Source organism: Miniopterus natalensis, chromosome 4 (assembly GCF_054644295.1).
Source record: "Miniopterus natalensis isolate mMinNat1 chromosome 4, mMinNat1.hap1, whole genome shotgun sequence".
In the NCBI taxonomy this organism is placed as follows: domain Eukaryota; kingdom Metazoa; phylum Chordata; class Mammalia; order Chiroptera; family Miniopteridae; genus Miniopterus; species Miniopterus natalensis.
In genome coordinates this window covers 4,193,044-4,206,432 of record NC_142084.1, presented here as the reverse complement: position 1 = coordinate 4,206,432, position 13,389 = coordinate 4,193,044, and the positions used below count along the sequence as shown (strand labels likewise).

At 50.6% G+C, this 13,389-nt stretch overlaps 1 protein-coding gene across 4 annotated transcripts in view; it reads left to right on the top strand.

Moving 5' to 3' along the window:
* CAMK2D (calcium/calmodulin dependent protein kinase II delta) overlaps positions 1-13,389 on the top strand; it is a 156,456-nt gene that overhangs the window by 58,543 nt on the left and 84,524 nt on the right. For all 4 annotated transcript variants that reach the window (XM_087816211.1, XM_087816210.1, XM_087816212.1 and 1 more), the window contains exon 3: positions 13,002-13,061. In XM_087816211.1, the coding sequence (XP_087672337.1) occupies positions 13,002-13,061 (60 nt within the window). The remainder of the gene's footprint in view (positions 1-13,001; positions 13,062-13,389) is intronic.

Below are 13,389 nucleotides of genomic sequence, written 5' to 3'. Positions count from 1 at the left end.
TAGCTCTCTGAGCCTGGATGTTGTTTCTGGACTGAAGAATAATGCTATTTTTCTGAGAAATAGAATTTTGAATTTCAAATGGATTTTTGGTAAAGATTTTTGCAACTTTTCCAGTAAATGGGACCCTGGGCAGAAAGAAGGGTGGGAGGGAAGCAGTGTTTCCTGGTGCCCTGTCGCTGACCCTCGGCTGGCAGGGTCACCAGGGGTGCGCCCTCTCCCTTGTCCCTCCTGCTGCGCGTCCCTTGCATACAGAGACGAAAGATGCACTCACCCTTGTCAGTCATTGCTGTCCAAGTTCCTCAGTCCTAGTTACATTGATCCCTGCGTACCTCCTAGGTTGTCTATAGGGAGTGCATTTATGTTGACCACTTGTGACTTTGCATATCTATCAGTTTGCCTGGAGATTTGAATACACACGCACCCCTGGCTTGGAATTATGTGTTCACTTGCATGGTGTGTGGTTATCCTGTTTGGACAGCTGTAAGAGAGATGTCTTCACAGATCCACTTAATTCTTACAGGTACAGTTTTCATTAGACTCGTAATTGAAATCCGTGCCTATAATCTTTCCTTCTCTAGTTCCCTCCTTCATACTATCATCAACTTTATTTTTCTAAAATTACAATAATAGCCAGCACTTTAGTATTGCTTGCGATATGCCAGGGACCAATCTGTGTTTATATGTAAATATCTCAACAACTGCACGAAGTAGGTGCTTTAACACTCTCATTTCATAGAAGAACAAGGGGAGGCATAGAGAGGTCTGGGCCTCGGGCACAGGCTCATGAGTGGCGAAGCTGACATCTGCACCAGGCAACCTAACTCTGGAGTCCGCACCCTCACCCGCTGGGCTGTACCCCGAACAAACCCAGACTTGTCGCCTCCCATTCTCAGACCCCAAGTTCTCCGCAGCAGGAGGCCCTGTCCTCCCAGCACAGGAGTGATCTGTGGGCTTTTCGAGGGTCCTACCGGCTCACGGTTGATGTCTTTGTCCACAGGCAGGCATTTGGACTCTTGGCTCTTCCCCCAGCACTCGGTATCTTTTCTGAGTCTGTAGTGTTAGCCACGCTTTCCTTTTTGTCCAGAATTGAGCTCACTGCCTTGTGACGGGAAAGCCCCTGCCCTCTTCAAAGCCAAGCTGAACGTCACCTTTCATGCCTCCCTCGTGGCAAAGTGGCTTTTCTTCTTGCGGTGTTCCCTGTCCCCGCAGCTCTTAGCATGTGGGTCTGTGCCAGTACTTCCCTCATCGGTGGTGGTATTTACCTGTATGGCTTTCCTTCTGGACCTGCGGGGCTTCCTGAGGGCAGGGACCTGTTTTCCCAGCGCTGTGCCCTCAGCACACCGAGCAGAGCCCTGCTGCAGAGGCGGCATCCCGAAATATGTAGTGTTTAAGGAAGTCAACATCGAGTCAGCTAGCACCCTCGGTTTGTGAGGAGACAGGTATCCTGAACCTGGCTGCGGCCCTGTATGACAAGAGAAGGTCTCCTGTGCTGTCCACTGGGAGCACTGTGTCCTGCTGCGACTTCTCGTGACCTTCTGCACCCAGACTCAGCCTGGGTGCAGGCCGTCCTGTCTTGGGTGCTGCTGCGAGAGGCCTGTGGGTGTTTAGTCAGTGCTTCCTGTGCAGGTGTAGAGGGTGGTGACATCCTGAGGCCAGCCCGTTGCACCCACTTACAGTAGTTTCTCTCCTGCGTGTGTAAGAGGTGGGTGGGCCGCCTGTCCTGGAGCAAGATTGCTTAAATGTCGTGAATGGGGTGGGGTGGCACATGTGTACTGCGCTGAAGATTTTTGCTCCTTGCTCTTGTGCTCAGCTTAATTTAGAAAGTCAGCCCCAGTGTCGATGAGCAGTGAGGGGGGCCCGAGCACCCCCGTGTTCTGTTTTCTTGATTGTGTGTCATCTGGCACAGGTGTGTTAAGGGAAACTGGTAGAGGACTGGACATGGAGAAGCCGAGGCTTTGTGGGTTTGGTGGTGCCCTGACGGGGAGCACCTGTGCTGACCCGCCTGGTCCAGCAGACTCAGTGACTCGCTCGGACCTTAATGAGGAACGTTTGAATTAAATTAGACACTTACTGTAGTAATATTAGTAGAGGGATGCTTTTCTTGTGTTTACTGTACTAAAAGCTAAGATGATGTAACTTCTAGTTTTAAATAAGATAAATGCCAAATTAAAGGTCTTTGCATGAGCTCAAGCATGGAGTGTGAGACAGGTGGGCACTGTCTGAGGACTCCAGGCACCGGGGTTGTAGTCAGAAGGCAGCAGTGCGTCAGGCGCGGCCGACTCATCACTGCGCTCGGATTTCATTCAGTGCCGAACCGGGACGTTCACGTCTGAGTGGCGCTGAAATAAACTAGGGACTTGAATTAAAGCGCACAAAATTTAAAAATGAGTTAAAATAGTGAATGATAATCTGCATTTTAGAAAATTTGCTGGAACTAAATTTTTAAATTTGTAAAAATCTGAGTAGTTTTTCTTATATACCTTATTCTGGTTTTAAAGCAGTTTCTATCTAGAAATTATTTTTTAAAAAACTAATGCATTAAAAGCAATACCTTGTTCTTCCTCCTATGTCAAAGCAGCTAAAACATTAGCTCCTGGTTGGGGAGAGATGCTGTGATGTCTGTGATCTGATTTACTTCGTACAGTTACTCTGTGAGCACAGACTGGCGGCCGAGCAGGACTCGGGCCCGGGCCTGCTCCATCCCGGCTCTGTCGCTGGGTCGAGCAGCTCATTTGTGTGCAGCTCCCTGAGCTGGGACGCAGCCATGGTGGAATTGCAAAACTAATCAGACCACCAGTTAAAGCTGGAAAGGCTGGTCCTTATGTTGGGTATATTATTTGGCGTATTTTAAGCAGAAGGTACCTAAATAAAAGGTTTTTCCATATTTCATTTGCCGGTTAAATCTCAATAGCGGGTCTGATTAGAGGGTGGGCTGACTGGGTATTTATCTGTGATTTTTGCCCCTCAATATATGCTCACCTGTACCTTGTAGCTTGGTGTGAGCTCAGGATAAAATCTGAAATCACATTTCTCGGAACAGTCTTGGCGTTTTCCGTGACTCAGGAGGGATCCACTGAATCGGCCGTGCGCTCACTGTCTGCACTGAAGATAAAGGGCACCCAGTGCATCTCGCTTCTCACTGACAAGGAAGGGGCACACAGGACAGACAGAGGAAGGAGAGGAAGAGAAATATTCCTGACATTAAGTACAGCTGGCAGCAAACCGAATCTGTGTTTCAGCAGATGCAGCCCCCGGGGCAGTGGTGGCTGGTCTGCCCTCCCTGCCGACCTACTGAGGGATTGTAGGGAAGTTACAAACATTCCTTTTGTCCTTCGTTCTCGGACTCTTTGTCTCGGGCTCTTTGTGAGCTACCTCTCTCTCAGGGAGATGGTGAAGATTAATTATACCCCGCCGGCCAGGTGCCCAGCGCTGCCCTAAGAAAGGTGTCCATCAGTCAGACCTGTCATCGAGTCCCCACCGCGTGGTGCCATCATTCCATGTCCCAGTGAGTCACTACATTCAGGCCAAGGACAGGTTTTCCCGTGGCACAAACAGCATTTTTCTTCTAGTTGTGTGTGACCAGGCAGGTGTCCCCTTCTGTGAAAGCAGCAGCAGGTAATTCCAGCGGGACCTGACCCCTGCTTCTCCTGGGCCACCGGACTTCTGGGGCCTGGTGCGTTGGAGAGCTGTGGCAGACAGGGAGTGTGCCACCGGGACCCGCTCCCGGGAGGGCCCTGCTGCCGGGCTTGGCTTCGGCTCCCATCACAGGCCGCCTCTCACTTGGCCAGAGGGCCCCTCCTCCCTTTCTTTTACAAGTATTGATCTCTAACTACCCTGTCCGCGTCCACAGACCTGATCTGACAAGACCTGCAGAGGGAATTCCTCAAATGAACACTCTTTATAACAGGCTGTCTTGTTTCTGCAGCTTACTCATTTGGAAATATTTTCATATTAAAACCACACACCTTGTCAGGCTTGGGATGAATTTTTGTATGGGATGGTGTGTGGACTTTCCACTGGACACGAAGCCTCTTAAGTTCTTAGTTCTCTTAGTGTCCTTTGTAGTAAGTTTGTGTATGTGTGTTTTTAAATCACCATCTTTATTCCTGAGTGAATCTTCTGTAACTTTTTGTTTAGTCTTTGGAAGGAGGCCTCTGCCGTGACAGCTCTCCAGCCTGCACCCACCTTCGGCCCTGAGGGCTTGGCGCTGGTCTTCAGGCGCCTCGAGCTGAGCGCCCCAGAAGCCCCGTCCTCCTTCCCCTCTGCTCTCTGTTCTTCCCGAATGGTTGGATGTGCTTATCTGTCTCTTCAGAAACTAGAAGTCTGACTCATTATAAGGAATGTATGCGAGCATCTCTGTGAAAGTAGAGTTTATGTTATAATGGGGCTGTTTCCTTTCTGTGCTTTAATTTCCAATTTGCATTTAGAGTTGTGACTTAAATATTTTTAATATTTTGAAATAAGAGTTGTCAGAAGTCAATTAGGTAACTCTAAAAATTTGCTGTCTCCCTATCCATGGTTAAGGGACATGACTTAGTGTTTCCTTTTTATGATATTATTCATTTCTGAGCCAAGATCCGAGGAGCGGAGGCGGGGAATCTGTGACTAGTGCACATGGCAGACAGCTAAGCAATGTTAGAGAAAAGGAAAGGGCTCGGGGGAAGCGAGCGTCTCAAACAAGAGCACATACTAGCTGAGGCGAGGATCAGCGCGGCGTGTGTGGCGTACGCTCGTCAGCTGCAGGAAGACTGTACGTTTAATGAGCTCTTGAGCATTAACAAATCTTCATGCATCTTAGCTCATTTTCATCTCAATACTGTTGCTACAACCAGACCCCTAGAGCAGTGCCATGTGGATGGAGTGCGATCAGGAACAGAACCGAACCAAGGCACAGTACATCTGAATTGTTCCAAAAGGAGAACGATATTCTGTGTACAAAGCAGAGAAAGAAGCTACATCCGTGCTATTAGAAGTCAGGAAAGTGGTGACTGTGGTGTGGGAGCCAGGGCCTGCGAGCATGGGCCTCTGGGTCCTGGTCATGGGCAGGTTCATCTGGGGAGGATCATTGCACAGTGTACTGTGGCATGTGCAGTTTTCTGTTTGTGTTTATGTGTCAGTATTTTCAAAATGTCAGGCTAGGGAGATGCCCTGGGGTTGGGTGTACTTTGCTTCCACCTGGACCTTTGAGACTCCTAGAAGCAGGTATGGAACCAGAGAGATCCGTCAGAGGGAGGGTATACCAGCAGGGAGGTAGCACGCACAGGGCTCTCGGCTGGAGGACTCGGCACCTTTGCAGAATCAAGGGAGGCCGTGGGGCTGGAGGAGAGGGTGTCTGTCGGATGCAGAGGAACGTAGATGGTGAAGGGGACTGTGGGTTGGACCAGCAGAGGAGTCAGTGGGTGCTGGTCCTGATGGTTTGGAGGAAGTTAGTTACCTAGCAGACCTTGAACAAACCGTGGAAAGTGAGGCCCTGGTGGTTGAAGATGGGGATTTCAGCCTCCAGGGTGACACATTTCAGGGAATGGCTACAAGGGTGGTGACTGTGGGGGTGGAGGGACGGTCATGGAATCGAAGAGGCCAGGGACTGGGGGACTGTGGTCAGGCACCCCCGTGTTTTGCAGGGACCCGGAGTTGGCAGGCTAGGGGGAAGCGAGGCTAATGAAGGGCTCAAAGGGTGGGGGTGGGGCGTGGACACGGAGGAGGGAAACCACGCCAGCCCAGTAAACTTTTCTTGAGATTGGAGTGGTTTGTAGGACGGCGACAGCCTGGGTTTTGGATGGCGTTTCTTCCCTATTTCATTCTATTCCTGCATCCTCACGTAGAGTGAAACCTGAACTCAAGGAGTCTCTGCATCCGGGCTTCAAGTTCCAAGATGACAGAAAGGGTCTTCATCGCAGGTAGAGCCTGTGTCCGCCTTCCTGGCCTTCCCAGGGCAGGGTCACGCTGGTGACAAAGCACATGGTGCCTGCGGCCAGGTGAACAGCACCGTCTTGGAGATGGAGGGCTGTTGTGTTTTCAGGAGCCTGCGTTTATAAACGTCACATGGCGTTTCTCCTGTGACCAGTTACCTTTCTGTACATTATTTACACAGTAGGCTCATGTTTTCTCTTCCAAAAGTGAACTTTTAATCAGTAATTGATGTCTCCTCTAATTCCATTTACGGAGGGTTTTGAGGAGCCAGAGTTAGTCCCTTGCTTTCGGCAGAAGCTGCGCGGGACCTCTGGTGTGATTGATCATGTTTGGAGAGGCTCTTCCCCTAGCCCCGTTCAGGTGTGTAAGCTTTTATCATTTCAGTCACTTGTCACCTGGAAAATGCCGTGTATGTTTTCCAGTTGGAATCTATCATTTTGCAATAAATTTTTTCAAAAATAAAAGTAGTATTTGGGTGAAAGGTAGAGCAAGGTCGCGACACATGGTCAGGAATGGGCTGTGTGAGGGGAGGGGACTTTTGCAGCTGTCGGGAGTGTCCTGGTGGACACAGGTGCACTGGGCGCATATTTGATTTGACGATAGGATGCTCTTCAAAGGCGTCTGTCACAGTCCCCATTTCCAGGTCACCTGGCAGAATCCTAGAGTCTCAGGTTTTCAGGAGCAAACAGTATGTGTTTCTCCCTAGTGCCTGGGGTGTTCTGTTTCCTGTAGAGCGGTAGCCATTGATTTAACTGGGGTACAAAACACAGGAAGCTCCTGGGGCTTCCCCTGCCCCCCTTCCAGCTGTTCAGGAGCCCAGTTTTGATTCTGGTAATACCTGTGGATTAACACAAACCAGAAATTGCTTTCAGTGTCACAGTGCAGACACACTGGCAGTGGGCAGGTCCTGTTCATTTCATTTCGTAGGGGAGTGGAAGGTAATCTCGTACCTGCCTGGGACAGTTATGCCTCATAGAGGTGAATGTCTTCCTCAGAGTCTGAAAGGAACCAGAGTCAGTGTAGGTGGCACCTGACACGCTCCTGTGCACATGGCACGGGGCCAGGCTGTGGTGGGAGCCGTTGCTGTGAGGACACGCAGGAGGTGGTGAGACCACACACGCCTGATGCGGACACTCACCCCATGGAGCGAGCCCCGCAGCCTGTCTGGGGATCCCGCCTGCGGCTCAGAGGCTCCGCAGTTCCAGGAGTGGAGAATAGTGGGTGCCCTCCTGAGGTGGCAGAGCACACGGCGTTTCCCAGGTGCCAGTGCAGTCTGCCTGGGCCGGCCCTGGCTCTGCTTCCAGAGGCACTGACTGTGGAGGCAAAAGCAGAGGCCGTGATGGGAAGGAGGTGACAGTGAGCAGTAAGTCCAGATTCCAGACAGGACAGACATGCTAACAGAGGCATGTGATCCAACTGGTGGGCTAATGTCCTGTCCTCCGATCACTGGCACCTGCCGAACTGCTGTCCCCAGCAACTGCAGACCCTCTGCTCATGTCCATGCTGCGCCCAGAGGAGTCCAGCCACATCTCAGCCTTGCTGCCCCTTTTTGTTGCAGAAGCAGCCTCATTTGAGAGCTGACATGCCCTGACCAGTGCTGTACCATGTGACACTCTCCCTCCTCAGGTCAGGCCTGTGTTAGGTGCACCAGGGGTGTGGGTCCTCTTGTCCCCCCTCACTGGGGCTGTTGGGGCCCTCTAGACAGAGCTGTGCAGAGTTGCAAGTTCAAAATGAAAGTATAGTATTTAATTATGAACTTAGAAACCTTCTCCTGACTGAGGATGGCGGTTTAAATCCGTCCACATTGTGCTCAGGGTTTGTAATACGGGGACCTTTCAGCAGCTCCTTCTGCCTGACCGCGTTTTAGACTTGGCCTGCTTAGCGGAGGAGCCTGCTCCAGCCCCAGGAGTGCCTCACTGGGCTGGAAGCAGTTTCCCCAAGACAGTGAATTTAGAGTGGGGCTCCAACCGCTCTGTAAAGGCCTCTGAGGAGCCACAGGGCGGACGCCTGGCAGCTCCTGCGCGCCAGGTGTGGGGTTGTGGGTGCTTCCATGTGTTTCTCGTGCCTGTTCACAGCAGTGTGATATAAGGAAGGCAGTCACCTGTCCACGTACCACTTAATGCACGTGTGTCAGTGTGCACGGCCCCTCCTGGAGGCGCACGCAGACACTCATGCGCGTGGAGAAGGAGCCGTGCAGAGGCGAGGCGGCCCTGCAGCTCCTCACACCTCAGGGGCGCTGCGTTCTCTTTGGAGGGTGGTGGCCAGCCAGGCTGGGTCCTGGGATGGGGAGTCTCTCTCACTTGGACTTTAGTTTCTTTGAAACTGAACAAATGTGGACAAGTTGAGGATCGAGTTGGGCTGGTTGTCCTGTAGAAACCAGAGAAGCAGGATGAGCCTCCCTCAAAACCGGGCGGAACCAAGGCCGAAATCTCAACCCAGCGCCGTACCCCGGCCCTGGGCGGGGAGGCAGGGCCGGAGGGGGACAGGGACTGCCTGCTGTGGCTGCAGCTCCTCCCGCTGCTGTGATTCCCAGGGTGGGGGTCTGCCTGTGCGGGTGGCATCCAGGTCTTCCCCAGGATGTGCTTGTGCACTTGGCATGTGTGCCTGTGTGTGGGGGTGGGGGCCGGCTGACCAGTCGTGGCAGGAGGCCAAACCCCTCCCTTGCCCACACCATCCTGGCACTGGCTGTGCTCACAAGGCACCTCCGTGTGGCAGGTAGGGAGCAGATGGGGACATACCTCTGAGGCCTCCGAGGCCTCCCTGAATTAGAGCAGGGTAGTGATCGATGCTAAGGGTGGTGGCCTCGGGTGCAGGTTCCATGGCACCATCTTGGTAAGCAGGCACTGACCACGGTTCCTGGGGGCAACCACGTGAAGCCACCACGTGAGGCTCAGGCCTCGGAGGGGACGCACTGCTGCGGTTCCCTGGTCAGTAGGCTGTGGTGGCGCCTTCATGGAGCTTCGGCAAGGCCCTGCTGCTCTCGCGTCTGTGAGCAGAGTCACCGCTGAATGACTCCACTTTGATTTGGAAGCGGAGTGAAGGGTTTACTTCAGTAGGAAAAATGAGTTCACATTTTTCACCTCATTTCAAATAAAATCTTTTTAAGTTAAAAAAAGTATCTTAAAGCTGGGAAGAAATAAGTACATTTCTCAGAATTCCCAGAAACCTTTAAAGTTGCGAGTTCTCCGTGCTGGGTAGTGCCCTTCCCTGCTGGCTCCCTGCCTGTCTGGACTGAACCGACTGTTCTTCAGACACGTTTCCAGGGCAGCTGGCAGCCTGGTGTTGCCGGCCTGACCGTGTGCAGCCTGAAGGGGTGTCTTCCTCAGCCGACTGTGGGCTTGGGCTTTGGAGGAAGCACAGAGATGCACGGGGGCAGTTGGGTGCGTTAGTAACTGAAGTGGTGGGGAAGCTGCTGTGCATGCACTGTGGGGCGGTGGTGACATGCCGCAGGGTGCTCACCTGCCCCGCCTCCCGTGCAGCTGCAGAGCCGGGGCTGGGGAGGTGGTTTCTGTGACTGTTGTTGCCCATGGAAGCCAAGGGGAAGGAAGTGTTAAGTGAGACACCCGTCTCCATCAGGATAGCTGCAGAAACAGCCTTGTGGTGACAGGCAGGCAGTGACGCCTCTCACCTGCCCACGCCCTCGGCAGCAGAGCTGGAACTGGATCGGGTGTGTTTTCAGTGTGAAGCATTTCCACGCTTGCTGAACCCTGGCTGGAGTGAAAGCGTCAGTTCTGTCCTCACGATTGGGATGTGACAACACTCCCCGGCAGGATGGTGCAGAGTACATGGGGTGTCTGAAGGAAGAGGCCGGCCGTCGGAGAGGAGACTCGTGAAGACGCAGCCCATGGTTGCCTGTGTGGCAGCCTCTGGGACGGCCCCGGGGCTCTGGCCTCCTGGGGCTCCTGTCCCTGTGCATTCATCTCCCTTCAGAGGGGCCAGCCTGCTTCCAACCAGTGTTCTATAGCTGATGTGATGAGGGGTCACTTCTGTGATTAGCCAGGTGAGAAAGGCAGACTCGTTTCCTTGGCGACAGTGAAGCACGTGGAACCAAGGGCAGCTTCCAGCCCCAGCCAGGTGGGAGCTGAGACCCTCATCTCAGCAATTCCTGAGGGCCGGTGGGGCCACCGCCACTGTGGGCGTGGAAGCACATTCTTCCCAGTGCAGACAGGGGGTGACACTCGAACCCTGAACCCTGGCCAGTGCTTCCCTGCAGCCCGAGACAACCCAGCAAAGGGCGCGGTTAAACTGGGCCCAGGCTGAGCCGCAGAAACTTTTTTTAGGCATCTGTGAGTGCGTGGCAGTTTGTTCTGTAATAGTAGGAAGCTAATACACAGCTAGATGGGTTAGCCTGGGCTGCTATAACCATGTACCACAGATGGGGAGACTTCACAGCAGAGATTTATATCCCCGCTGTGGAGTCTGGAGAACGGAAGGCTGAGACCGGGTGTCGGCAGGCTGGTTCCTCCTCAGGCCTCTCTCCCTGCGGGCAGATGGCCATCTCCCCGCACGCACGGGCTCTCTCTGCAAGTCCTTTGTCTGACCTTTCTGATAAGGCCACCAGTCATATTGGAGTGGGGCCCACCCTAATGGCCTTATTTTAACTTCACTGCCCCTTTACAAGCCCTCCCTCCAAATGCAGTCCTATTGTGAGGTGGTTAGGACCGGAACGCGTGATTTCACAGAGGACAGTGAGGCCATCAGGGCAGGCCCCGTGGGTTCTGGGATCCCTTTTCCACAGCTGAGACTCTGCACCATTTTTGTCAGTAAAGGTCTTTTACTACCTTGTTTATCTTTGTTTTAACATAATTACACATGAATGAGATTGCTGCTATGTGTATTAATTTCTGTTAATGATTATATTCTATGTCTCATGGTTTTGCATATATATTTGTGTATCTCCATAACAAAATTGTAGATCCTGGGAGCACAACTTTTCACGTGCTCCTGTGTGACACTCTACAGTGTTACAGGTGTGTTAGGTACACTTCCAGAACCTGTGTTTTATGTTTAGTTGTCTATTTAAATAAGAATACTTTAGAAGTAGCTTTTCTTAAGAATGAGGCGATGGGGCCTTGAAGAATTTGCATATATTTGAAGTATGAGCAGTTTCAGATAGTGGTACGGCCAGAGAGTGCCTGTCTTTGCATTTGGCCATTTGGAGATAGTGAGCACCCTGTCAGACCCCACCCAGTGCTGCGCTGGTTCATTCCAACACTTTTCTTTGGGCTCTTAACAGATAGTTTCCCAAATTACTTACCTGCAAATGGTAGAGAAAATTATTTTAGGCATAAATATACATTTGTACATTTGTATATCTATACGTGTGGGTCAGTTAGATGAATGTGTGTGTACGTGGGGGCGAGAGCGCAAATGATGACAGTGGGTGAAGTGTTAGGAAGAGGTGTATCTTGATAAATTGTGTACAGGTGTTTTTATATGATTCTTACTCAATTTTTTTGTGTTTCATTTATTTTCAAATAAAAGTATAAAATTTAAATGCTGTCATGTTAATATGTAATGGGTTCATTATTGTTTTTAAATGAATCAAATATATCAGATTTCCTCAGTTGTATTTGTAATAGAGTAAATATTAATAGATCTAATTCACATAAACAGAAGCTCTTTGGGGTTCTAGATCATTTTAGGAGCATGAAGGGTCTGAGAGCACAGAGCTGAGGGCCAGTGGTAGGGACTCTCCCTGGGGGGTCAGGTTGGTGCCCCCATGTTCTCTTCAGGCTGGTTTATGACATTAGTTAATGAGAGCTGATTGGTAGATGCCCCTTACTAATTTTATAATGTAGAGAAGCCAACTCTCTGTGTTTTGGATTTGTTTTGTATTTGTAAACAAGGGGCAGTAATATTCCCTACCTCAGAGGCTCTCTATCTGTACAAGGGCGCCCAGGTCCTGACCTCCACAGGGCTGCCGATGCACGTGCTTGTTCTTGCCTCTCTCTGCCCTTCCCATTTGTGCTTTGGCTAGTGACTTTGGTGTAATTACGTTCACATGAACCATGACAGAGACACCCAGGAGAAGCATCAAGTCATTCGTAAAGTGCATGTTTGTAGCGTTCCTGCCCTTCCTAGAATCGCTAGGGGACAGGGAAGGTGAGGACCAAGCAGTGTGGAGCTTGGGGTGTCCGTGGTGTGAGGAAGAGCATGGCGACCGAGGACGGTGGCGAGGACAGCTGTGGGAGCGTGGCTGACAGGAAATGTGTCCGGAGAGGGAGCACGTCTCCCTCGGCCAGGCTGCAGCGAGCCCTACTCGCCTGGTTCCATGGGTGTCCCAGCTTCCAGAAATGCACCCTGTTTCCCTGTGCGTCTGCTGCTTATTTGAATTGTTGCAGCGATATACACTTAGGGGAGAGAAGAAAAGAACACCATTTAAAAAAATATGACATTGATTTCAGAGAGGAAGGGAGAGGAGGGAGAGAGAGAAACATCAGTGATGAGAGAGTTGTTGTTGATCGGCTGCCTCCTGCAGGCCCCCTACTGGGGATCCAGCCAAAACCCAGGCATGTGCCCTGACTGGGAATCGAACCCTGATATCCTGGATCCTAGGTCGACACTCAACCTCTGAGCCAAGTTGGCCGGACAGAATAGCACTGTTTTGTGCCATTTTCACTGTTTTCCAGCATGAAATCAATGAAAAGGGAAGAAAATTAGGTTGCTAAAAATTATGTTGTGTTTATGTAACTCCATATTCAAATGATTAGTTTTTATTTTTAATTTTTATTTTTTAAAATATATCTTTATTGATTTCGGAGAGGAAGGGAGAGGGAGAGAGAGAGAGAAACATCAATGATGAGAGAGTCATTGATCGGCTGCCTCCTGCACGCCCCGACTGGGAATGGAGCCCGCAACCCGGGTATGTGCCCTGACTGGGAATCGAACTGCGATCTCCTAGATCCTAGGTCGATGCTCAACCGCTGAGCCACGCTGGCCAGGCCCAATGATCAGTTTTTAAGAAGAAATCAAAGGACAAGTAACTGTGCAGGCTTTCTGTCATCAGGGTGCAATGTTTATTGCCCTTTAATCTTTTCTGCCAACGTTGTGATTTATTTTTTTTATTTTTTTGTTTTTGTTTTTAACAGATCATCAGAAACTGGAACGGGAAGCTAGAATCTGCCGTCTTCTGAAGCACCCCAATATTGGTAAGCACCCCAATATTGGTGATGGAATGGGTCCTCTGTATTTAGATGCCAATTAAAGTTTTCACCACAATAAAATGTTTATTTAATAACCTAGTATTTGCAACTGTTATCAAATAGGTTCCTAACTTTTAGTCTTGATTACATTTGATTCTTTAAAGTTTTTTAAGTTTTTCCAGAAATAGCCGTTCTATATATACTGACATTTAAAAGCTCATATAAAGTATTCTTAGTTGCTGATGCCTCTGTATGTCTTCAAGGATTATTCAGCTGCAGCCGGTGAAGTTGGAGAGACAATTTGCGCCATTATTTTAGTTGCCTAAATTACTCT